Below are 27,153 nucleotides of genomic sequence, written 5' to 3' on the forward strand. Positions count from 1 at the left end.
TCGTGTTCTAGCATCACATCTTGTTTCTTACATCGTGTTCTAGCATCACATCTTGTTTCTTACATCGTGTTCTAGCATCACACCTTGTTTCTTACATCGTGTTCTAGCATCACACCTTGTTTCTTACATCGTGTTCTAGCATTACACCTTGTTTCTTACATCGTGTTCTAGCATCACACCTTGTTTCTTACATCGTGTTCTAGGATCACACCTTGTTTCTTACATCGTGATCTAGCATCATCCCTTGTTTCTTACATCGTGTTTTAGCATCACATCTTGTTTCTTACATCGTGTTCTAGCATCACACCTTGTTTCTTACATCGTGTTCTAGCATCACACCTTGTTTCTTACATCGTGTTCTAGCATCACATCTTGTTTCTTACATCGTGTTCTAGCATCACACCTTGTTTCGTACATCGTGTTCTAGCATCATCCCTTGTTTTGTACATCGTGTTCTAGCATCACACCTTGTTTCTTACATCGTGTTCTAGCATTACACCTTGTTTCTTACATCGTGTTCTAGCATCACATCTTGTTTCTTACATCGTGTTCCAGCATCACACCTTGTTTCGTACATCGTGTTCTAGCATCACACCTTGTTTTTGTGCATAGTTCATTCGTGGTTGTATGAACTTTCTTTCAATCAGTGGTTGTTTCAACTTACATTCAGACCGTGGTGTAGGGCGTCCTGTGGTTGTATATCTACATTCAGACCGTGGTGTAGGGCGTCCTGTGGTTGTATCTCTACATTCAGCCCGTGGTGTAGGGCGTCCTATGGTTGTATCTCTACATTCAGCCCGCGGTGTAGGGCGTCTTGTGGTTGTATCTCTACATTCAGCCCGTGGTGTAGGGCGTCCTGTGGTTGTATCTCTACATTCAGCCCGTGGTGTAGGGCGTCCTGTGGTTGTATCTCTACATTCAGCCTGTGGTGTAGGGCGTCCTGTGGTTGTATCTCTACATTCAGACCGTGGTGTAGGGCGTCCTGTGGTTGTATCTCTACATTCAGCCCGTGATGTAGGGCGTCCTGTGGTTGTATCTCTACGTTCAGCCCGTGGTGTAGGGCGTCCTGTGGTTGTATCTCTACATTCAGCCCGTTGTGTAGGGCGTCCTGTGGTTGTATCTCTACATTCAGCCCGTGGTGTAGGGGGTGCTGTGGTTGTATCTCTACATTCAGCCCGTGGTGTAGGGCGTCCTGTGGTTGTATCTCTACATTCAGCCCGTGGTGTAGGGCGTCCTGTGGTTGTATCTCTACATTCAGACCGTGGTGAAGGGCGTCCTGTGGTTGTATCTCTACATTCAGCCCGTGATGTAGGGCGTCCTGTGGTTGTATATCTACATTCAGCCCGTGGTGTAGGGCGTCCTGTGGTTGTATCTCTACATTCAGCCCGTGGTGTAGGGCGTCCTGTGGTTGTATCTCTACATTCAGACCGTGGTCTAGGGCGTCCTGTGGTTGTATCTCTACATTCAGCCCGTGGTTGTATCTCTACACTCAGCCCGTGGTGTAGGACGTGCTGTGGTTGTATCTCTACATTCAGCCCGTGGTGTAGGGCGTCCTGTTGTTTTATCTCTACATTCAGCCCGTGGTGTAGGACGTCGTGTGGTTGTATCTCTACATTCAGCCCGTGGTGTAGGGCGTCCTGTGGTTGTATCTCTACATTCAGCCCGTGGTGTAGGGCGTCCTGTTGTTTTATCTCTACATTCAGACCGTGGTGTAGGACGTCGTGTGGTTGTATCTCTACATTCAGCCCGTGGTGTAGGGCGTCCTGTGGTTGTATCTCTACATTCAGCCCGTGGTGTAGGGCGTCCTGTGGTTGTATCTCTACATTCAGACCATGGTGTAGGGCGTCCTGTGGTTGTATCTCTATACTCAGACCGTGGTGTAGGATGTCGTGTGGTTGTATCAACTTACATTCAGCCCGTGGTGTAGGACGTCCTGTGGTTGCATGTCTACATTCAGCCCGTGGTGAAGGGCGTCCTGTGGTTGTATCTTTACACTCAGCCCGTGGTGTAGGGCGTCCTGTGGTTGTATCTCTACACTCAGCCCTTGGTGTAGGGCGTCCTGTGGTTGTATCTCTACATTCAGACCGTGGTGTAGGGCGTCCTGTGGTTGTATCTCTACATTCAGACCGTGGTGTAGGGCGTCCTGTGGTTGTATCTCTACATTCAGACCGTGGTGTAGGGAGTGCTGTGGTTGTATCTCTACATTCAGACCGTGGTGTAGGGCGTCCTGTGGTTGTATCTCTACATTCAGACCGTGGTGTAGGGCGTCCTGTGGTTGTATCTCTACATTCAGACCGTGGTGTAGGGCGTCCTGTGGTTGTATCTCTACACTCAGCCCGTGGTTGTATCTCTACACTCAGCCCGTGGTGTAGGGCGTCCTATGGTTGTATCTCTACATTTAGCCCGTGGTTGTATCTCTACACTCAGCCCGTGGTGTAGGGCGTCCTGTGGTTGTATCTCTACATTCAGCCCGTGGTGTAGGGCGTCCTGTGGTTGTATCTCTACATTCAGACCGTGGTGTAGGGAGTGCTGTGGTTGTATCTCTACATTCAGCCCGTGGTGTAGGGCGTCCTGTGGTTGTATCTCTACATTCAGCCCGTGGTGTAGGGCGTCCTGTGGTTGTATCTCTACATTCAGCCCGTGGTGTAGGGCGTCCTGTGGTTGTATCTCTACATTCAGCCCGTGGTGTAGGGCGTCCTGTGGTTGTATCTCTACATTCAGCCCGTGGTGTAGGACGTCTTGTGGTTGTACAATAGCCGTACAGAGACTGCATCCTTGGCGGGTGGGAACGATTTACTTAATAACAAATCTCTTTGAGGCTTTTGTTTAGGTAATTTGATAAATTACCTCGTTCTAGTTGATTCAAGCCGACTGATTCCAAGATAAGATTGATATTTTAGTTAAGCAACACACCTGGGTGTAAACTATCTGTTATCATCTTTACGCTCGCTTACATCTGAATGCTCGCCCATCATAACTGTTCTGAGCCTAAAAGCCGGTATTTACGTTCACACGATACTGCTGCATAAATCATATGTGAGTAATTGATTGTTGTGTCAATATTCATTCGGCGCTATGAACTCTGTTTAATTTTATGAAAGAAATCTATCAGAAATTATGACCTGCATTACAACACCCGATATTAATTCTTATCGTAAATTCTTGGAGATTTGCATTCACCAACACTATACAAGTAATTGCCATCAATTATATACGTTTAGTAAGTTGGTGTTATCTCCGGCCCAGGTCTGCCATGATGCTGTATGCGATATACAAACAATATAGGGCTTATTTACACCAGGAGGAATACTAAGTTCCAAAAGAAACGTACTTCTCATGTCGTATCTTCCGATCTTATTGATATCCAATAAAAGTGATCTATTTGCGCAACAAAATGCACAGCGCTAGAATAACATGTCGTCGGCAAACACAGTGCGTCGGTTGTCAACGGCTGATGTCAGGTGGCGACGTCCATACTGTAGGATGTGCGTTTTTTTGGAATTAAGTACATATTGAAGTGTTGCACAGACGTAGCTATTACTTCATTCACAACCTGGATAGGTGGCTGCAAACATACAGATAACTTGGTGAAATTATGGAACTCGTTTATTTGGGCTGTTTCTGTTGTCAAACATCCCATATAGCATTGTCTATATAGCCTATATTCATATATAGCATATAGCATTACATATATTATCGCAAAGAACATTATATAAAACACCCAACAGAAAATCGTATAGACTAAAAAATAGATAATCGTATAGACCATAATATAGATCATCAAACAGAACATCTCAGAGACAAAAAATCGATCATTGTATAGAACATTGTACACATCACCAAATGGAACATCGCATAGAGCAGTATATATATGGCATTATATGAATAATCGTATAGAGCAGTATGTAGAGCATATAGATCATCGAATAAAACATTACATATAAAACACCCAATAGTACATCTCATATACCACAAAATAGATAGTCGTATAGGACATAATATAGATGACCATACAGAACATCGCATTAAAGCAAACACATAGATCTTCGTATAGAACATTGTACACTCTTCAAAAAAAGGAACGCACTTAAAAAATAAGGATATTTATTAAGCGGATGTAAACGTATCTACGCAGAATATGCGTGAACACAATCAAATGAAATTAGACACAGTGATCGACAAAAGCATTGTCGTCATTGCCAGCATTAATTCGGTTCAGTCATTGCACATGTGTAGCCACAAGGGGGCGTCATGGTCAGTACCTGGTCACACCACCTCTTGCAGCCGTCACTGCTCGACACCTCCTTGGCATAGATTGCATAAGTCTTCGAATTTTTTCGTGGGGAATTCTTCGCCATTCCTCCTGTAAGGCGTTGGTGAGTTGTGCCAGTGTGTGGGGACGCTGGTGACGTTGACGGACGCGTCGATCAAGTTCGTCCCACAAATTTCAATCGGGTTGAGATCAGGCGATATGGACGGCCATGCAAGGACATTGATGTTCTCATTAACAAGGAAATTAACTGTTGCACGTGCTCAGTAGGGGCGGACGTTGTCATGTATGAACAGCTCCCTCTGGCGGTCCAAAGTTCGGAGGAGGTGAGGACGCAGAATTTGGTCTACGTATCGGTTTGCTGTAAGATTGCCCTCGACAACCACTAACTGTGATCTACCCGTGTAGGATATGGCTCCCTACACCTTGACGCTCCCGCCACCAACTCGGTCCACCTGTCGAACGCAGTTCGGCGCAAAACGTTCATGTCGACGTCGGTTTACACGTTGTCTTCTATCCAGTCGTTGAAGAAGAAAACGTGACTCATCGCTGAACCAAACGCGTCGCCAGTTCCTGAGATCCCATGCCTGTACGCTGTTGCACCACCGGACACGTCGTTGACGGTGTAGACGTCGCAAGACAGGTCCAACTTTTGGTCGTCTCGCTCGAATTCCCACTTCCCTCAGACGATTTCTGATGGTTTGGTCGGAAATTCTTCGCTTTCCAGGCACTTGTCCTGCAGTGTTCGTTGCTGTAACAAATCGATTCCGAAGGTGATGCAACCGGATGTACCGATCCTGAGCAGGGGTGGTCACTCTTGGTCTTCCACTTCTGGGATGATCTTGAGTCGAATTAGTGCAGGTATTTCGATCCCATAGTCGAGATATGGTGCTTTGGTGAACGTTGAAGTGTCCTGCAACGGCAGACTGGGAATCCCCTGCTTCCAAACGTCAAATGGCAATATTTCAGTCAGCTGCAGTTAATCTTGGCATTTTTCGGTCTCCGTTCACGTCAGAAAATTCGTAATGAACTGATGAATTTTGTACGGTCTTTTATAGTCAGTGTCTCTACTCTTGTTTTCAACATTTTGCACGTGCATTGTGCTGAAAACTTTTTCTGAAAGCAATTTCTGTCCATCTTTTGCATTTTTGCTGATAAACGTTTACAAAAAACATTTTTGAGATGTGTTTGCGCGCAATGCACAACAAACATGACATGATTAACGGGAATCAAACATAAGAATTGTCTTTATGACGATTGCTGGGAAAAAATCTAAAGTACTGTCGGAAATGCTAGAAAAACTGCTTTTTGCCTGTTAAAAAGGGATATAATTTTTCACAGACTGTTGTTATTGAAATACTGAGTAACTACCGATCGCCCTACCTGTGGTTTGAAGTATTTCAGGCACAAGGAGTCCATCGACAAGTGTACAGGAGACAAATTCGAACGAAAACAGGAAGTTCACTTTTATTCTAAGTCCAATGATGGCATTCTGAAACGGACTATAGAATGAGTATAGTTTTACGCCGCTTTTAGCAATATTCCAGCAATATCACGGCGGGAGACACCAGAAATGGGCTTCACACATTGTACCCATGTCGGGAATCGAACCCGGGTCTTCGGCGTGACGAGCGAACGCTTTAACCACTAGGCTACCCGACCGCCCTGAAACGGACTATAGAAATATGTGCACGTGACTCCGTTACAATGATAATAATGTAGTCGTCATTAAACATCTACTCCACACACAAAAATCATTTTGAGAAAATTCAAGATGTGCATCTTCTAAAATGACAAAATGACGCTGCGTTTTTTGTGTTAACATTGCTCCCATGACGCATGTTACATTACACGTGCATAGCCATAACCAAGGTACACGATATGGAATCTGTACTTGGAAATGCATAAAGTTCTTTACACTTTAGAGAGATAGAGGGAAACCATTTATTAATTTAGCTAGGGTGAATTACCGAACTGCCCAAGCTATGGTGTTTTCAATTCATACCATCAAGTCTACGGTATGATAAGAAAACAAAACAGGTATAGGGGTGGTCTCAAAAACAAAACTTTGGCGTAAAATGATATTAGACAGCTTTGATACAGGGTGATTAGGCGTATAGTGTACAAGCTTTATGAACAGAAGGTAGCCCTGACTTGTAGAAGAATTTGGGAGGAATTCACTATTGCTCTCCAAAAGATGGGATTTCGATACACTGCGCGTGGCGATGACCGAGCACTTTTCAGGGGAAAACATTCCATCCTGTCAATGTGGTCACATTATCTCCGAACCATTCATAACTATCACAGTCAGGGCGTCCAGATAATTTACCTTGATGAATCATTCCACTGACTACATGTGGCTATCGGCAGATGGACAAAAAGTACCCATGGTACCATCAAGTAAAGGTAATCGTGTCATGGTTTTGCACGCTGCAACCCATGATATGGGGCTTATTGATGGATGTTTTCGAGGCGAAAAAGAATACTGGTAATTTTCATAAGGAAATTATAGGTGATGTGTTCATAGACTGGTGGGAACTTCAGCTATTGCCCATTTTAAAAAAACGTCAGTGTGATTGTCATGGATAACGTCAGTTAATATAACGTCTGGGAATCAGATACTGTCGCCCAAACCATGATAAGTCTGAAGGCGACCATACAGGAATATATGACATTGGTCGACTTCAGACCATATGAAACGAAAGTTCTACTTATGGAGAAAATTCGGTTGAATAAGAAATCAGTAAGGTACAATACATATGTGCTGGCGGCACAACACGGTTACGTTGTCTTACGTACGGCATTCAGACATTGTGAGCTCAACCCTGTTGTGTCTATCTTGGCTAAATGTACAGGGTTCGTGGCAAGACATAACACAACATTCAAAAGTACAGATTCATATACGTCATCAGCGGAGATAAATGCTACCTCAAAAAAAACATCTGTAGAACAACAAATACTTCTGGATTCCAAAACCGCAACCCTCCAATACTTATCCCGTTTCATAGCTCTTAACTAGTCCATCATGTTTCCAAGCAAATATAATGCAGTACATATCCTAAATTGCTACCTCGTCAACGCATGTCAATTAAGTACAATAACAGCAATATTTTGAGACCACACCCAACTCGGTGACATTTGCACCTGGGAGAATGCACGGGACTGTATGAGGTCATCACTTCAGGACAGGTGTTAGGTAATTACCTCAGGTTATAGGCCATTTCATACATACATGACAACACACGAATTATTTTATTTATAAGTTTATCATCATTTTACCTGTAAAAGTACATTTTAATGGTAATCACAGTGTCAGTTAGGACAGGCTAAATTAGGGCAATTCGCGTTATTTTGAAATATGCTCTTTTTATGGACATATGACTCGTATTTATAAATGAAGCCAGAAAAGCAGTTTTCTAGCATTCCCGACAGTTCTATAATCGGAATTCTCAAAGCACCTATGCGTTTCTTTTTTTTAAGAGTGTACATATCACCAAATGGAACATCGCATAGAGCCAGACATATATCGCATTACATGAATAATCTTATAGAGCAGTATTTAGAGCATATAGATCATCGAATAAAATATTACATAAAACACTTAATAGAACATTGTACAGAAAGTCGTATAGAGCAGTATATTTAACATAACATAGGACATAGGAAACAAGACTATATATAGCACCAAATAGAAAATCGCACAAAGCATTATCTATAGCTTTACAAATATCATTGCCAAGGGCATTATATAGAACACCACAAAGAACATCATGTAGATCACCACATAGAACGTTATAAAGAGCACGATGTAGACGTCGTATAGAACTTCATGTACATATTAATTAAGAACATCGCATAGAGTACTAAACAGACCATTGCCTACTGTATCTGTGGCGAGATGAATGAGGCTTAACAGGGAACTCGGGAGTATTTCACTTATAGAAGGACGTGCATACACGTGAGAGTGGCTGTTTGTACTAGTCACAAAATATAGGCCTGAGATACCATGCCGCAGTTTATCGGGGATACCTAACTCAGGCACATCATACTCCGAGCCGGCCAGGCTGCAAGTGCCATCTTTTACCGTCTCGGATACAGAGCATCCTACTGTGTATAAGTGATCGACCATTTAATATTCTGAGGGAGGGGGCATGGGACTTTATGGCAAAAAGTAAATTGTCCCCGTCAATTCTTGAAAAGAATAGTTATGCCCCAGACTATTGAAAACAAGAGAAATTTCCTACCACAAAAATTACAGTGTTGCAAGGTGGTTTTCTTTAAAACAAATATATTTCAGGCTCATAGTTTTCAAAAAAGGAAAATGTCTTGTTTTGTAGGTGTTACTGCAATAAAATATCTAATCTCGATACAAAATCCCTTCAGAGCATCGAATAGAGAATACTTTAGAAACGGGAATGTATCATTACATAGAATTTTATAACGGCTTTCTTTTAGGGCCTCATGTCGAGCATCTCATTTCATGGAGTATCGCACACGGTCGTATAGTAGTTTAGGTCACAGAACATTATAGAGAACACCGGAACTTGCAGCTGACGGGCCTTTCAAGACAGGAGATATATATCTTGTTCCCAGCTGATGGGTCCTCAAAGACAGGAGATATATGTCCTCGACCCAGCTGATGGGTGCTCAAAGACAGGAGATATATGTCCTCAACCCAGCTGAAGGGTCCTCAAAGACAGGAGATATATGTCCTCAACACAGCTGATGGGTGTTCAAAGACAGGAGATGTATATCCTCAACCCAGCTGATGGGTCCTCAAAGACAGGAGATGTATATCCTCAACCCAGCTGATGGATCCTCAAAGACAGGAGATATATGTCCTAAACCCAGCTGATGGGTGCTCAAAGACAGGAGATATATGTCCTCAACCCAGCTGATGGGTGCTCAAAGACAGGATATATATATCCTCAACCCAGCTGATGGGTCCTCAAAGACAGGAGATATATGTCCTCAACCCAGCTGATGGGTCCTCAAAGACAGGAGATGTATATCCTCAACCCAGCTGATGGATCCTCAAAGACAGGAGATATATGTCCTCAACACAGCTGATGGGTGCTCAAAGACAGGAGATATATGTCCTCAACCCAGCTGATGGGTCCTCAAAGACAGGAGATGTATATCCTCAACCCAGCTGATGGGTGCTCAAAGACAGGAGATGTATGTCCTCAACCCAGCTGATGGGTCCTCAAAGACAGGATATGTATATCCTCAACCCAGCAGATGGGTCCTCAAAGACAGGATATGTATATCCTCAACCCAGCTGATGGGTGCTCAAAGACAGGAGATGTATGTCCTCAACCCAGCTGAGGAGTCCTCAAAGACAGGTGATATATGTCTTAATCCCTGCTCTGTCATCAGGGAATGGAACTGTCTCGGGTAATAGAACCTCCGGTTGATGAAGCTATGACGTACTGCAAAGTTCAAGTTGCAGCTGTTCATATCACTTGCTAAAATAATACACAACCACTAGATGACATCTACTGCAATATATAGATGTACATTATGAAAAGTAATATGTTGAATTAAGAATGTAGATTGAGGTCCCGTGTCTTCAGAAGAGCCCAATGACGCCATATATATAAATATCTCATTCTATAGCTAATAATTAAATCTCTTTTATGAAATGTCTGTGGACCTCGCAATATATTGCACATTTTGTATGTCTCAGTATCGATGGTGTCACCCACACTACACCCGACTAAATGGACCAATTGTTATTAAGTCGACCAGTTTGACGGAGTTTTAAAGACATATAATTGAAAATCTTGTCACTTATTTCCATCGTTTCCTTCAGGGTAGTGGGCACCGTGAGCAGCAGGTCGGCGAGCACTGAGTCCCCTAGTCGCAATTACTGATGGCAAAGTCCGCTCAATGAGATTAGCTACTTCACGCTTCCACATCTTGCCGCGCAACCACACAACGTTTTCTCCGTATTTTAATCTGCGCAGCCCTCCATGTCGTATGATAATTGATGAATATAGTAGACTTTACGTGTAAAGGTGGGCCTAATACCCCATGAAAGGCTTTCAGTATTATGGAGTGGTGAAGTCAGTGTAGAAATAAAGACGGGGACACGAAGAAGAGAGGTCTTTGTGTAACCACCAGCTCTCTGTAGGCGAGCCATTCAGCCTTTTGCAGGACTTACACCGTTCAGCTCAAAGGTATCAATAGACGGGGGTCATTCGTTTTCCAATTTGCTCCTCCAATAGCGAGAGTCTGAGCAAAGCCCAACAAAACCGTTTGTCCCCAGTAATAAATATTATAATGATATGAACCGGATAAACCCGTGTAGGGTGGTGGTGAAAAGTGTGACCTCTGGTGTACTCGCGTCGTAATATGTCCTGCTCCGAGAGACTGACATACCAACTCCGCTATTCGTTAAAACATATTGACCGGACGTCAACAAAGCTCCTTGCTTTATGTCACAAAAGTCAATTTCCCCAACTCCTCCATCTGCAGACGTTTCCAATGAAAGTCGTGGTGGATTATTACTCTCACCAATTTCTATTGTGCTATTATTGTGCCCTGTTGTTGTCAACAAAGCAGCAATCCAATACCTAGATGTCTCTTCAGGGCTCATTGTGCACCGCTACAAGTCTGTTATTAGCTTTACATATGTCGCAGCTCTGTGCCCGCTCTGTTTAATGTCGACTAATGCCGCGATTCATCGCTCGACATCAAGTACCGTCAGCTATTTAATATGTGTTTTACAACGCAGACCTGCCTAGGGGCGGGGTAAATCTGTAAGCCACGTGTTGAAACCACGCCCCTTTCTCCTCAGAGGACGCTCCGCCTGTAGAGAATATATATTGCCTACACTATTTGTTACATGTAACACACAACGTCCCCCCTTTGCGGTCAATATTGCCTACACTATTGTTACATGTAACACACAACGCCCCCCCTTTGCAGTCAATATTGCCTACACTATTGTTATTTTGTCCACATTGTTCTTATCTTCTTATTCTGGTTGATGACACACATGTGTACACTGACAACAAATGATTATATTCCCTACATATCTTATGCATATTCCGTATTGATATACATAGTCCCTCCATCTGTTGTACACATTCCATATTGATATAAATAGTCCCTCCATCTGTGATACATATCCCGTATTGATATACATAGTCCCTCCATCTGCTGTATATATATCATATTGATATACATAGTCCCTCCATCTGTGATACATATCCCGTATTGATATACATTGTCCCTCCGTCTGTTGTACATATTCCTTTTTGATATACATATTCACTCCATCTGTTGTACATATATCGTATTGATATACATATTCACTCCATCTGTTGTACATATTCCGTTTTGATATACATATTTCCTCCATCTGTTGTACAAAGTCCGTACTGATAATTCATTCATTATACATATTCCCTCCATCTGTTATACATATTCCGTATTGACATACATATTCCCTCGATCTGTTGTACATATTCCGTATTAATATACATATTCCCTCCATCTGTTGTACATATTCCGTATCAATATACATATTCCCTCCATCTGTTGTACATATTCCGTATTGATATACACATTCCCTCCATCTGTTGTACATACACCGTATTCATATACATATACGCTCCACCTGTTGCACATATTCCGTATTGATATACATATTCCATATATCTGTTGTACATATTCCGTATTAATATACATATTCCCTCCATCTGTTGTACATATTCCGTATTAATATACATATTCCCTCCATCTGTTATACATATTCCGTATTGACATACATATTCCCTCCATCTGTTGTACATATTCCGTATCAATATACATATTCCCTCCATCTGTTGTACATATTCCGTATTGACATACATATTCCCTCCATCTGTTGCACATATTCCGTATTGATATACATATACGCTCCATCTGTTATACATATTCCGTATCAATATACATATTCCCTCCATCTGTTGTACATATTCCGTATCAATATACATATTCTATACATCTGTTGTACATATTCCACACACATGTTTTACATATTCCGTATTGACATACATATTCCCTCCATCTGTTGTACATATTCCGTATCAATATACATATACGCTCCATCTGTTATACATATTCCGTATCAATATACATATTCCCTCCATCTGTTGTACATATTCCGTATCAATATACATATTCCCTCCATCTGTTATACATATTCCGTATCAATATACATATTCCCTCCATCTGTTGTACATATTCCGTATCAATATACATATACGCTCCATCTGTTGTACATATTTCGTATTAATATACATATTCCCTCCATCTGTTGCACATATTCCGTATTGATATACATATTCCCTCCATCTGTTGTACATATTCCTCATTGATATACATATTCCCTCCATCTGTTGTACATATTCCGTATTAATATACATATTCCCTCCATCTGTTATACATATTCCGTATTGACATACATATTCCCTCCATCTGTTGTACATATTCCGTATCAATATACATATACGCTCCATCTGTTGTACATATTTCGTATTAATATACATATTCCCTCCATCTGTTGCACATATTCCGTATTGATATACATATTCCCTCCATCTGTTGTACATATTCCTCATTGATATACATATTCCCTCCATCTGTTGTACATATTCCGTATTAATATACATATTCCCTCCATCTGTTGTACATATTCCGTATTGATATACATATTCCCTCCATCTGTTGTACATATTCCGTATTAATATACATATTCCCTCCATCTGTTGTACATATTCCGTATTGATATACATATTCCCTCCATCTGTTGTACATATTCCGTATTGATATACATATTCCCTCCATCTGTTGCACATATTCCGTATTGATATACATATTCCATATATCTGTTGTACATATTCCGTATTGATATACATATTCCCTCCATCTGTTGTACATATTCCGTATTGATATACATATTCCCTCCATCTGTTGTACATATTCCGCATTGATATACATATTCCCTCCATCTGTTGTACATATTCCGTATTAATATACATATTCCCTCCATCTGTTGTACATATTCCGTATTGATATACATATTCCCTCCATCTGTTGTACATATTCCGTATTGATATACATATTCCCTCCATCTGTTGTACATATTCCGCATTGATATACATATTCCCTCCATCTGTTGTACATACACCGTATTCATATACATATACGCTCCACCTGTTGCACATATTCCGTATTGATATACATATTCCATACACCTGTTGTACATATTCCGCATTGATATACATATTCTATACACCTGTTGTACATATTCCGTATTGATATACATATTTCCTCCATCTGTTGTACAAAGTCCGTACTGATAATTCATTCATTATACATATTCCCTCCATCTGTTGTACATATTCCGCATTGATATACATATTCCATATATCTGTTGTACATATTGAGTATTAATATACACATTCCCTTCATCTGTTGTACATATTCCGTATCAATATACATATTCCCTCCATCTGTTGTACATATTCCGTATTGATATACATATTTCCTCCATCTGTTGTACAAAGTCCGTACTGATAATTCATTCATTATACATATTCCCTCCATCTGTTGTACATATTCCGCATTGATATACATATTCCCTTCATCTGTTGTACATATTCCGTATTGATATACATATTCCCTCCATCTGTTGTACATATTCCGTATTGATATACATATTCCCTCCATCTGTTGTACATATTCCGTATTAATATACATATTCCCTCCATCTGTTGTACATATTCCGTATTAATATACATATTCCCTCCATCTGTTGTACATATTCCGCATTGATATACATATTCCATACATCCGTTGTACATACACCGTTTTCATATACATATACGCTCCACCTGTTGTACATATTCTGTTTTGATATACATATTCCATATATCTGTTGTACATATATTCCGTATTGATATACATATTCCATACATCTGTTGTACATATTCCGTATTGATATACATATTCCCTCCATCTGTTGTACATAAACCGTATTGATATACATATTCCACACACATGTTGTACATATTCCTCATTGATATACATATTCCCTCAATCTGTTGTACATATTCCGCATTGATATACATATACGCTCCATCTGTTGTACATATTTCGTATTGATATACATATTCCCTCCATCTGTTGTACATATTCCGCATTGATATAAATATTCCATACATCTGTTGTTTATATTCCGCATTGATATACATATTCTATACATCTGTTGTATATATTCCGGATTGATATACATATTCTATACATCTGTTGTACATATTCCGTATTGATATACATATTCCCTCAATCTGTTGTACATATTCCGCATTGATATACATATACGCTCCATCTGTTGTACATATTTCGTATTGATATACATATTCCCTCCATCTGCTGTACATATTCCGCATTGATATACATATTCCATACATCTGTTGTACATATTCCGTATTAATAAACATATTCCCTCCATCTGTTGTACATATTCCGCATTGATATACATATTCCATACATCTGTTGTACATATTCCGTATTGATATACATATTCCCTCCATCTGTTATACATATTCCGTAATGATATACATATTCCCTCCATCTGTTGTACATATTCCGCATTGATATACATATTCTATACATCTGTTGTTCATGTATCGTATTGATATCATACATATCCCATGCATGTTATAAAGTCCATTACACCTTTTTTCTCCGAAAGGTGTCAAACTGATACTGTCTTGATATCACGTCGTCCTCTGAAGATATTCTATAAATTTAATACAGACATCATACACTTTTTATGACGACGTTATGAATAATCAACATCGAGTAACATTTTTCCCCATAATGCGTCCCTTTGCTGTATATTCAGACACCATAGGGACATATCCCCTGAATGCATATGCTAATGGTAAAACCGTGCTAGAGTCGGACAAAAATGAAATAATTTGGTGGGGATAGGGGATGAGGGATGGGGTTGTTTTAACAAAAGTAACTTGTTTCAAAATATAATCATTCCTCTAACAAAACCACTTAGATATTATGATATATTGTATACCAAAGATGATAGAATAGAAACACACACATGGAAACTTATCACGTCTACATTTCAGCATCAACATAATAAATTTCCTATAGAAATATTCTGTCAGACTTGTATAGGATATATTATGTTAGTTTTAAATTGCATATATTATCTTAAGATTTATCGTTAGACTTACATGTGAAATATTATGTTTGACTTGCCTTAGATATATTATGTTAAGGGTTGTATTAAATATATTTTGTTATCATACCTCCATGGTAGAATGATGATATCTTCTTGGTCCACGGGATCGTGATAAAATATTGTGTGTCCCGCCTTTGAGGGGAATACATTTCTCATCGGGAAATAAATGTATTATATAAGCAATCAGGCTGCACGTGGATTTTTGAGGGGCAGAATAAATTCCTTAAACCAAGCTTTGATGCGAAAAGCCGCATGCTTTTTCCGAGGCAATGAAAGTCACGTGACAAAGCATAAGTGAGCCTCAGCTCAATCGAACAGCAGCTTTCTGTCAATTTTGAATTTATTTGAAATCTTTTACTATGTATATTAAAATATATCGGTAAGATAAATTCGGTGTAGCAGGATCACTCGGGGTTGCTGGGGTTGTATGTGTCCCTCGCTGGGTTTTATACCACCTGCCTCCAGTTCGTGTGTAAAACCTAACGCGGGACTCATACAACCCCATGATCCTGCTACAAGTTATATTAGACTTACATCAGATACACTATTTTACCAGTAGAAATAGAAATATTATGTTAGACTTACATCAGATACACTATTTTACCAGTAGAAATAGAAATATTATGTTAGACTTACATTACATACACTATTTTACCAGTAGAAATAGAAATATTATGTTAGACTTACATCAGATACACTATTTTACCAGTAGAAATAGATATATTATGTTAGACTTACATTAGATACACTATTTTACCAGTAGAAATAGAAATATTATGTTAGACTTACATCAGATACACTATTTTACCAGTAGAAATAGAAATATTATGTTAGACTTACATCAGATACACTATTTTACCAGTAGAAATAGAAATATTATGTTAGACTTACATCAGATACACTATTTTACCAGTAGAAATAGAAATATTATGTTAGGCTTACATCAGATACACTATTTTACCAGTAGAAATAGAAATATTATGTTAGGCTTACATTAGATATATTATGTTAGACTTGCATTACATATTTCTGGTAAGAGTAACATTAGAGATATTATGTTTGACATACACATATTCGCCACAGCGATCAGCGTCAGTGGATAGTCAAAATAGTCTTGACAGCAGCGAAGAAAGCGAAGTTGATCTAACGAGTGATGACGATCAGTCTAATGTCAACACGGAAACACCAGGGAACACAATCTGATGTTAAACGGTATCCTGACATGTTTAAATAAAATGGATGTTTATCAATAATAAAATTCATGAGACAATTACTTGTGCGTAAAATGTGCCAGATATAGATTGACTCTTAGCATTGTCTTTATACTAAACCAAAAGCATGGGACTATTTCAGCTAACTTTGTTTTATGTATTTCATTAATTAGTATAGACAATGATGGTTCTACCGCAACCCCACTGGAGCCAGATTTATATACCTATATTGCTACTACAGAGGGAATTTTTTACGTGAAAATGATTATGTTAATTTACTAGAGCGCATTTTTGGTTAGGGCTACACAATTTTCTGCTACTTTTCTTCTCCAACGAGTCCAAAAACCATTTCCTCTAGTATCTACAAAATAGGCAGGGCTAAAAGCAATGTAAAGTGAAAAACAGACTACAATCCAAATACTACGAAGAAAAAAGCTAGAGCAAACCCCAAAATAGAAGCAACAAGTAGCGAAGAATTCCCATTTAAACATTTGGTAGCCCAAAGTATATAGAGCAACAAATTTCGAACACACACAATGGAGTAAAAAACAATGGAGACAACATACCAAAGTATGGGCCTACGAGCCGCAAAATCTGTAGCACCCCAACTATTGCTAGAACATGCGTACCAGAGCAATCTAGTACCAGATATCGCCAATGTCGACTATTTGGTAGGAAATATTGGTAGAACAAATCTACAACCGCTAGAAGGCCTACCAACATTTGAAGACGATTTGTACACGTTTGGCTATCTACATCGCAAAGAATGTGTATACAGAAGGGGAAAATTGCTATGTAGAGAGAAAAACTGGATCTGTCTCTGATTATTAATGATCGATAATAAAATAAATATATGTATCCAATAAGAGTGACACGCAGATACTTTTTTTTACATTGACATGTATCGTAAAATCATTCCCAAAGCAAATACATGAACTTGATTTATATTTTTTCATTTTGCATGACTGAGACATCTTGATACACATCATCTATCCTGTTGTCATATAAAAAAGGGGTATGTAATGTACTTGGGTGTGTGTATTATCGTGTTTTATATTCTTTCTTTTTTTAATTTGGACTCAAATAATTTCAGGACTAACAGATACTGTGCATACAGAATATTCTCAACTTCAAGACCGCCTCCGTGGTCTTGTGGTAGAGCGTCCGCCCGGAGAGCGGAAGGTCCAGGGTTCGATCCCGGACCGCGTCATACAAAAAGTCGTTAAAAGATTGTACTTGTTGTTACCCTGTCTGGCGCTCGGCATTAAGGGGCTAAAATTTTACAAGGATTGGTCGGCTCGGAGTCAGTATACTGTGTCTGAGTGGGGTATTCATGTTAAACTGCGGCATGGTATCTCAGTGAGCTAGCACTATAAATCGGCATCAGTCCGGACTAGTACAAGCAGCCACACACTCACATACACGTGCATGCACGTCGCTATATAAGTGCAATAATCTTGGACGCGACGTTAAACCCAATTTCACCTCACCTCACCTCAACTTCAAGTCTTATTTATTACAGGCGTCCCAAATTAAGGCTGCTAACCCCTTGTTGGTGCGCAGGATTCAGGGGTCTATTTATAGTTGCATTAGATGTATTATGCTAGACTTGCATTAGATATACTGTGTTTAGAGTTGCAATATATATATGTCATGTTAAGAGTTGCATTAGATATATTATGTTTGACTTGCATGAGATATATTATGTTAAGAGCTACATTAGATATAATATAAGAGTAGCATTAGATATATTATGCTAGACTTGCATTAGATATATTATGTTAAGAGTTACACTAGACATAAGGGGCGGTCGGGTAGCCTAGTGGTTAAAGCTGGTTAAGACCCGGGTTCGATTCCCGACATAGGTACAATGTGTGAAGCCCATTTCTGGTGTCCCCCGCCGTGATATTGCTGGAATATTGCTAAAAGCGGCGTAAAACCATACTCACTCACTCACTCACTAGATATAATGTAAGAGTTGCATGAGATATATTATGTTAAGAGTTGCATTATATATATAATGTTAGACTTGCATGAGATATATTATTTTAAGAGTTACATTAGATATTTTATGTTAGACTTGCATTAGGTATATTATTTTAAGAGTTACATTAGATATAATATAAGAGTTGCATTAGATATAATATGTTAGACTTGCATTAGGTATATTATGTTAAGAGTTGCATTGTATATATTATCTTAAGAGTTGCATTATGTATATTAATTTTAGAGTTGTTTTGGATATATTAAGTTAAGGGTCACAATAGATATATAATGTTAAGAGTTCCATCATGTATATTATGCTAAGAGTTGCATTATCTATATATTGTTAAGAGTTACATTAGTTATATTTTGTTAAGGGTTGCATTAGATATATAATGTTAAGAGTTCCATCATGTATATTATGCTAAGAGTTGCATTATCTATATATTGTTAAGAGTTACATTAGTTATATTTTGTTAAGGGTTGCATTAGATATATAATGTTAAGAGTTACATTAGATATATAATGTTAAGAGTTACATTAGATATATTGTCTTAAGAGTTACATTAGATATATAGTCTTAAGAGATGCATCATATATAGTATGTAAAGCGTTACATTTGACACCATATCTTTGACTTACAGTGGATACATTATATTAGACTTGCATAACATATGTTATCTTTAGAGCTCTTTACATATATTATGTTAAGTGTTGCAATAGATATATATTGTTAAGAGTTACAGTAGATACACATTTGATGTGAAGACATGAACACACACTGTCCATGTGAAGACACGAACACACACAGTCCATGTGAGGACATGAACACACTGTTGATGTGAAGACATGAACAGACACAGTTCATGTGAAGACATAATCAGACACAGTTCATGTGAAGACATAAACAGACACGGTTGATGTGAAGACATGAACAGACACAAATCATGTGAAGACATGAACACACACGGTTGGTGTGAAGATATGAACAGACACAAATCATGTGAAGACATGAACACACACAAACTTGATGTGAGGACATGAACAGACACAGTTGATGTGAAGACATGAACAAACACACTTGATGTGAGGATATGAACAGACACAGTTCGTGTGAAGACATTAAAAGACACAGTTCGTGTGAAGACATGAACAAACACAGTTCATGTGAAGACATGAAAAGACACAGTTCGTGTGAAGACATGAACATACACAGTTCATGTGAAGACATGAACAGACACAGTTGATGTGAAGACATGAACACAGAGAGTTGATGTGAAGACATGAACATACACAGTTAATGTGAAGACATGAACATACACAGTTGATGTGAAGACATGAACACACACAGTTGATGTGAAGACATGAACACACACAGTTGATGTGAAGACATGAACATACAGTTGATGTGAAGACAAGAACATACACAGTTAATGTGAAGACATGAACATACACAGTACATGTGAAGACAAGAACACATAAGTCCATGTGAAGACATGAACACTTACAGTCCATGTGAAGTCATGAACATACAGTTGATGTGAGGACATGAACACACACACAGTTGATGTGAAGACATGAACACACAGTTGATGTGAAGACATGAAGACACACAGTTGATGTGAAGACATGAACACACAGTTGATGTGAAGACATGAACACACACAGTTGATGTGAGAACATGAACACACACAGTACATGTGAAGACAAGAACACATAACTCCATGTGAAGACATGAACACTTACAGTCCATGTGAAGACATGAACACACAGTTGACGTGAAGACATGAAATAGCAAACATAGTTGACGTGAAGAATTGAACACACACAGTTGATGTGAGAACATGAACACACACAGTACATGTGAAGACAAGAACACACACAGTTCATGTGAAGACAAGAACACATAAGTCCATGTGAAGACATGAACACTTACAGTCCATGTGAAGACATGAACACTTACAGTCCATGTGAAGACATGAACACACATAGTGCATGTGAAGACATGAACACACAGTTGATGTGAAGACATGAACACACACAGTTGATGTGAAGACATGAACACACACAGTACATGTGAGGACATGAACACACACAGTCCATGTGAAGACATGAACACACAGAGTACATGTGAGGACATGAACACACACAGTCCATGTGAAGACATGAACACACATAGTGCATGTGAAGACATGAACACACAGTTGATGTGAAGACATGAACACACACAGTACATGTGAGGACATGAACACACACAGTCCATGTGAAGACATGAACACACATAGTGCATGTGAAGACATGAACATACAGTTGATGTGAGGACATGAACACACAGAGTCCATGTGAAGACATGAACACACACAGTCCATGTGAAGACATGAACACACACAGTCCAAGTGAAGACATGAACACACACAGTCCATGTGAGGACATGAACACACACAGTCCATGTGAAGACATGAACACACATAGTGCATGTGAAGACATGAACACACAGTTGATGTGAAGACATGAACACACACAGTACATGTGAGGACATGAACACACACAGTCCATGTGAAGACATGAACACACATAGTGCATGTGAAGATAGGAACACACAGTTGATGTGAGGACATGAACACACAGAGTCCATGTGAAGACATGAACACACAGAGTCCATGTGAAGACATGAACACACACAGTACATGTGAAGACATGAACACACAGTACATGTGAAGACATGAACACACATAGTTGATGTGAAGACATGAACACACAGTTGATGTGAAGACATGAACACACACAGTACATGTGAAGACATGAACACTTACAGTCCATGTGAAGACAAGAACACACAGTTGACTTGAAGACACGAACACACACAGTACATGTGAAGACATGAACACACATAGTTGATGTGAAGACATGAACACACAGTTGACGTAAGAACATGAACACACACAGTACATGTGAAGACATGAACACTTACAGTCCATGTGGAGACAAGAACACACAGTTGACTTGAAGACATGGACACACACAGTACATGTGAAGACATGAACACTTACAGTCCATGTGAAGACATGAACACACAGTTGACGTGAAGACATGAACACACACAGTACATATGAAGACATGAACACACTCAGTACATGTGAAGACATGAACACACACAGTACGTGTGAAGACATGAACACACAGTACATGTGAAGACATGAACACACAGTTGATGTCATGACATAAACACACTCAGTTCATTTGAGGACATGAAACCTTAGGAAACTATGTACTCTGAAACCTTTTATTGTCATTCTGTTATGAATACCTCCAGCAGCCATAACAGCACGAAACAGTAGCATTTACTTGAAGTGATGGTATTTTGATTTTTGATATACTATTTTTGACTTGGAAACCCAATCTCTGTTGTGATATGCCTTCGCCAATAAGCAAGGTATGTGTTGATTGCATGCCGGGGAGCACTACACCGATCTGCACACACATATGATGTGATGACACGATACTCTGCAACACAACTGACTGCTATTGTCGACACTTAATCGCTGTAACTGTACACCAAAAACATAGTACGCCAGTCCCACTGAACAGCGGCCTTCGACACTGGTTATGGTGTTGTTAATGGCAATTCAAAGGTTCAAGTATGCAGTAGTTAATGAAAAGCAAATTCATTAAGCTTTGACTTTGAGAGTAAGTTGTGGTTAGAGATGAGATCTGTCCACTAGGGGGCGCCTAGAGTTGTGGAATGTCGACTAGGGTAGCAGCATGGAGATTGCAGATAGCGGGCAAACGTCACTCTAGCACGGCTTGCCTTGAACACTGACACGGGAATACGGGGGTTTGGTTACAGAGCCCCTCCCCCTCATCCCGCCCAGAGTGAGTCATGACAGAGATTCCCCCCCCCCCCCCCCCCCCCCCTCCCTCCCCCCCCCCCCTCCATCTCCTGCCTTGGAAGGGTGCTTGTAGGAGATGGGTGGGGGTTTATGCACACCTCCCCTCAGCCCCGACCCCTTCCTTTGTTTCTACCCGTATAGTGATTTGCAGCACACCTATAACCCCTCACTTGTGAGGTATTTGTCGTGCATTGAAGCTGAAAACAGTCCGTCGGTCTCATTTGATGGCGCGCTGAAACGCTGGTCAGGATAGCGGGCTGCTTAAGGTTTGTAATTATGTAATCTAACGATGCGAGCCTGGGAGATAAGCAATATGTTTATCTGTCCATCGGCGTTTCTGGTAGATCAGCATGCCATTGAGGGCTGGGAGGGAGTGAATAGCGGAGAGCAGACGAGCCTAGCACTAGGCGTCTGAACGGGTTCATTTCTTAAGCGTTAAAAGGCGGTTTTCAAGATCCTTTGTTACCAACAATGCCCTGCTTGTGGTCTAAGTATGTATAAGTTGGCCGTGACATCCACACTGACGGTGTCGTCACGCAATGTGGTAGCGCACGGGGAAGATGGGGGGTCGGGGAGGGGAGGGGCGGTTGGGGTGTTGAGTTAACTGTTTATTGAAACTAAACAAATAGTGTTGGATAGCTCCAGATCATCCGTGAAGACCCTTCAAGGTCTAGATGTCCGATCTGAGAGAATGCTTTAGGCCCTAGAAACTCTACCATATCTACCACGACCATCACGTCTACCACGTCTACCTGGTCTATATCGTCTACCACGATCACCACGTCTACCACGATCACCACGTCTACCACGTTCAACACGACCACTACGCCAACCACGTTTACCACGTATACGTCGTCTCCTCACCTCCTCACTGCTTCTAACGTTCTCTCTTTTCCGACTTCTGAAGTCTGAAGTCCTCTCCCTTGTCTGACGTCCCCCCACGTCTGGTGCTGCTCCTCATCCCGGCTCCTGACGTCCTTTCTCCCTGGTGTTGCTCCTCACTCCGATAGCTGACGCCCTGTCCCCCTGGTGTAGCTTCTCACTCCGACTTCTGGCGTCCTCCTTTCCTGGTGTTGCTCCTCACTCCGACTTCTGACGTCCTGCATTCCTCGTGTAGCTCCTCACTCCGACTTCTGACGTCCTGCATTCCTCGTGTAGCTCCTCACACCGACTTCTGACGTCCTCCCTTCCTGGTGCAGCTCCTCACTCCGACTTCTGACGTCATCCCTTCCTGGTGCAGCTCCTCACTCCGACTTCTGACGTCCTGCATTCCTGGTGTAGCTCCTCACTCCGACTTCTGACGTCCTCCCTTCCTGGTGCAGCTCCTCAATCCGACTTCTGACGTCCTGCATTCCTGGTGTAGCTCCTCACTCCGACTTCTGACGTCCTCCCTTCCTGGTGCAGCTCCTCACTCCGACTTCTGACGTCCTGCATTCCTCGTGAAGCTCCTCACTCCGACTTCTGACGTCCCCTCTTCCTGGTGTAGCTCCTCACACCGACTTCTGACGTCCCCCCTTCCTGGTGCAGCTCCTCACACCGACTTCTGACGTCCTGCATTCCTGGTGTAGCTCCTCACTCCGACTTCTGACGTCCTGCATTCCTGGTGTAGCTCCTCACTCCGACTTCTGACGTCCTGCATTCCTGGTGAAGCTCCTCACTCCGACTACTGACGTCCTGCATTCCTGGTGAAGCTCCTCATTCCGACTTTTGACGTCCTGCATTCCTGGTGTAGCTCCTGACTCCGACTTCTGACGTCCTGCATTCCTGGTGTAGCTCCTCACTCCGACTTCTGACGTCCTCCCTTCCTGGTGCAGCTCCTCACACCGACTTCTGACGTCCTGCATTCCTGGTGTAGCTCCTCACTCCGACTTCTGACGTCCTCCCTTCCTGGTGTAGCTCTTCACTCTGACGTCCTCCCTTCCTGGTGTAGCTGATCAGACCGATTTCTGACGTCCTGCATTCCTGGTGTAGCTCCTCACGCAGACTTCTGAGTCCTCCATTCCTGGTGTAGCTCTTCACTCTGACGTCCTTCCTTCCTGGTGTAGCTCCTCACACCGACTTCTGACGTCCTCCCTTCCTGGTGTAGCTCTTCACTCTGACGTCCTCCCTTCCTGGTGTAGCTGATCAGACCGATTTCTGACGTCCTGCATTCCTGGTGTAGCTGATCACACCGACTTCTGACGTCCTGCATTCCTGGTGTAGCTCCTCACTCCGACTTCTGACGTCCTCCCTTCCTGGTGTAGCTCTTCACTCTGACGTCCTTCCTTCCTGGTGTAGCTCCTCACACCGACTTCTGACGTCCTCCCTTCCTGGTGTAGCTCTTCACACCGACGTCCTTCCTTCCTGGTGTAGCTATCACCCTGACTTCTGACGTCCTCCCTTCCTCGTATAGCTATCACCCTGACTTCTGATGTCCTCCCTTCCTCGTATAGCTATCACCCTGACTTCTGACTTCCTCCCTTCCTCGTATAGCTATCACCCTGACTTCTGACGTCCTTCTTTCCTGGTGTAGCTCCTCACACCGACCTTTGACGTCCTCCCTTCCTGGTGTAGCTATCACCCTGACTTCTGACGTCCTCCCTTCCTCGTATAGCTATCACCCTGACTTCTGACGTCCTCCCTTCCTCGTATAGCTATCACCCTGACTTCTGACGTCCCCTCTTCCTCGTATAGCTATCACCCTGACTTCTGACGTCCTCCCTTCCTCGTGTAGCTATCACCCTGACTTCTGACGTCCTCCCTTCCTCGTATAGCTATCACCCTGACTTCTGACGTCCTCCCTTCCAGGTGTAGCTCCTCACACCGACCTTTGACGTCATCCCTTCCTGGTGTAGCTGATCACACCGACGTCCTTCCTTCCTGGTGTAGCTATCACCCTGACTTCTGACGTCCTCCCTTCCTCGTATAGCTATCACCCTGACTTCTGACTTCCTCCCTTCCTCGTATAGCTATCACCCCGACTTCTGACGTCCTCCCTTCCTCGTATAGCTATCACCCTGACTTCTGACGTCCTCCCTTCCTCGTATAGCTATCACCCTGACTTCTGACGTCCCCCCTTCCTCGTATAGCTATCACCCCGACTTCTGACGTCCTCCCTTCCTCGTATAGCTATCACCCTGACTTCTGACTTCCTCCCTTCCTCGTATAGCTATCACCCCGACTTCTGACGTCCTCCCTTCCTCGTATAGCTATCACCCTGACTTCTGACGTCCTCCCTTCCTCGTATAGCTATCACCCTGACTTCTGACGTCCTCCCTTCCTCGTATAGCTATCACCCTGACTTCTGACGTCCTCCCTTCCTAGTATAGCTATCACCCTGACTTCTGACGTCCTCCCTTCCTCGTATAGCTATCACCCTGACTTCTGACGTCCTCCCTTCCTCGTATAGCTATCACCCTGACTTCTGACGTCCTCCCTTCCTCGTATAGCTATCACCCTGACTTCTGACGTCCTCCCTTCCTAGTATAGCTATCACCCTGACTTCTGACTTCCTCCCTTCCTCGTATAGCTATCACCCTGACTTCTGACGTCCTCCCTTCCTCGTATAGCTATCACCCTGACTTCTGACGTCCTCCCTTCCTCGTATAGCTATCACCCTGACTTCTGACGTCCTCCCTTCCTCGTATAGCTATCACCCTGACTTCTGACTTCCTCCCTTCCTCGTATAGCTATCACCCTGACTTCTGACGTCCTCCCTTCCTCGTATAGCTATCACCCTGACTTCGTGCGGCCCACCCTGCCTGGAGCTGCGACCGGCTTGGTTTCATCACGTCCGCGATAACATCGAACTGTCCCGTACCTCTGTCTGGCCAGTCGAGCCGGCGTGAGTAACGACGTTCCCTCACGGAGACGTTACTATGAGTCACTGGTGTGACATGCTTCACACTTACAAGGCTTTTGTCTCTTGAATTGCTATACAGAAAACGCTGTATCATTATGTGAACATCAGTGCCTTTGTAACGTGACTTGTAAATGCCTCCAATATGAGGGCTATGTGACTAACGCCAACAAAGCATGTGCAACCATTAAGTCAAGCAGATATTTCACTTAAAACTGCAAGATAATATTTCAACGTATCAAATGTGTAAATAACTGCCAGAAATACATTACCTGTGAATTGGTGAATTGTTGTTCAATGAGGTACTTAACCAAGTCGGCAATAACAGATTTAGAAGGCGGGGAGAACATGGGTGTGTTCATCATCCACATAAACAGCCACCAGAGTAACAAGACCCCCCCCCCCCCCCCCCAAACCCCCCTCCCCCCACACACACACACACCCCCACACCCACCACCCCACCACCCCCACACCCACACCCACACCACCACCCCTAGTACAGAGGTAGGATACAGCGTGATAAACTATAACTCATAAGACATATCAATGATTTTCGGCGACATATATACGATATGTTAGGATAGTTCATATATATATCGAGTGAAATAATAAAGTTATAAGTCATCTTGCCATAGAAGCCCATTTCCAGACATGAACTGAAACACGTGAGGAACAGAAACATGGCGTCACACTAGAGCGCTCCC

The 27,153-nt window shown here is 41.8% G+C and overlaps 1 protein-coding gene across 1 annotated transcript; it reads right to left on the reverse strand.

Annotated features, from left to right (window-relative positions):
- Positions 1-772: 772 nt before the first annotated feature.
- Positions 773-24,168, reverse strand: LOC125377064. Its single transcript, XM_048389878.1, has 3 exons — positions 24,078-24,168; positions 1,910-2,157; positions 773-1,444 (listed from the first exon to the last, which is right to left on the reverse strand). Exons 1-3 carry the CDS (start codon positions 24,166-24,168, stop codon positions 773-775), a joined length of 1,011 nt encoding a protein of 336 aa, XP_048245835.1.
- Between the last annotated feature and the right edge of the window lie 2,985 nt (positions 24,169-27,153).

This window comes from Haliotis rufescens, unplaced genomic scaffold (assembly GCF_023055435.1).
Source record: "Haliotis rufescens isolate VD_foot unplaced genomic scaffold, xgHalRufe1.0.p SCAF_8, whole genome shotgun sequence".
Lineage (NCBI taxonomy): Eukaryota > Metazoa > Mollusca > Gastropoda > Lepetellida > Haliotidae > Haliotis > Haliotis rufescens.

Bases quoted from the DNA above. Each gene is read 5' to 3' on its own strand.
- LOC125377064 (XM_048389878.1), bottom strand. From the start codon at position 24,168: ATGCAGGACGTCAGAAGTCGGTGTGAGGAGCTGCACCAGGAAGGGGGG. The intron at 2,158-24,077 runs GTCAGAAGTCGG...GTCTGAATGTAG, and splicing joins CTACACCAGGAAGAGGGGAC to AGATACAACCACAGGACGCC. The intron at 1,445-1,909 runs GTAAGTTGATAC...ATACAACCACAG, and splicing joins TCCTACACCACGGGCTGAAT to GACGCCCTAGACCACGGTCT.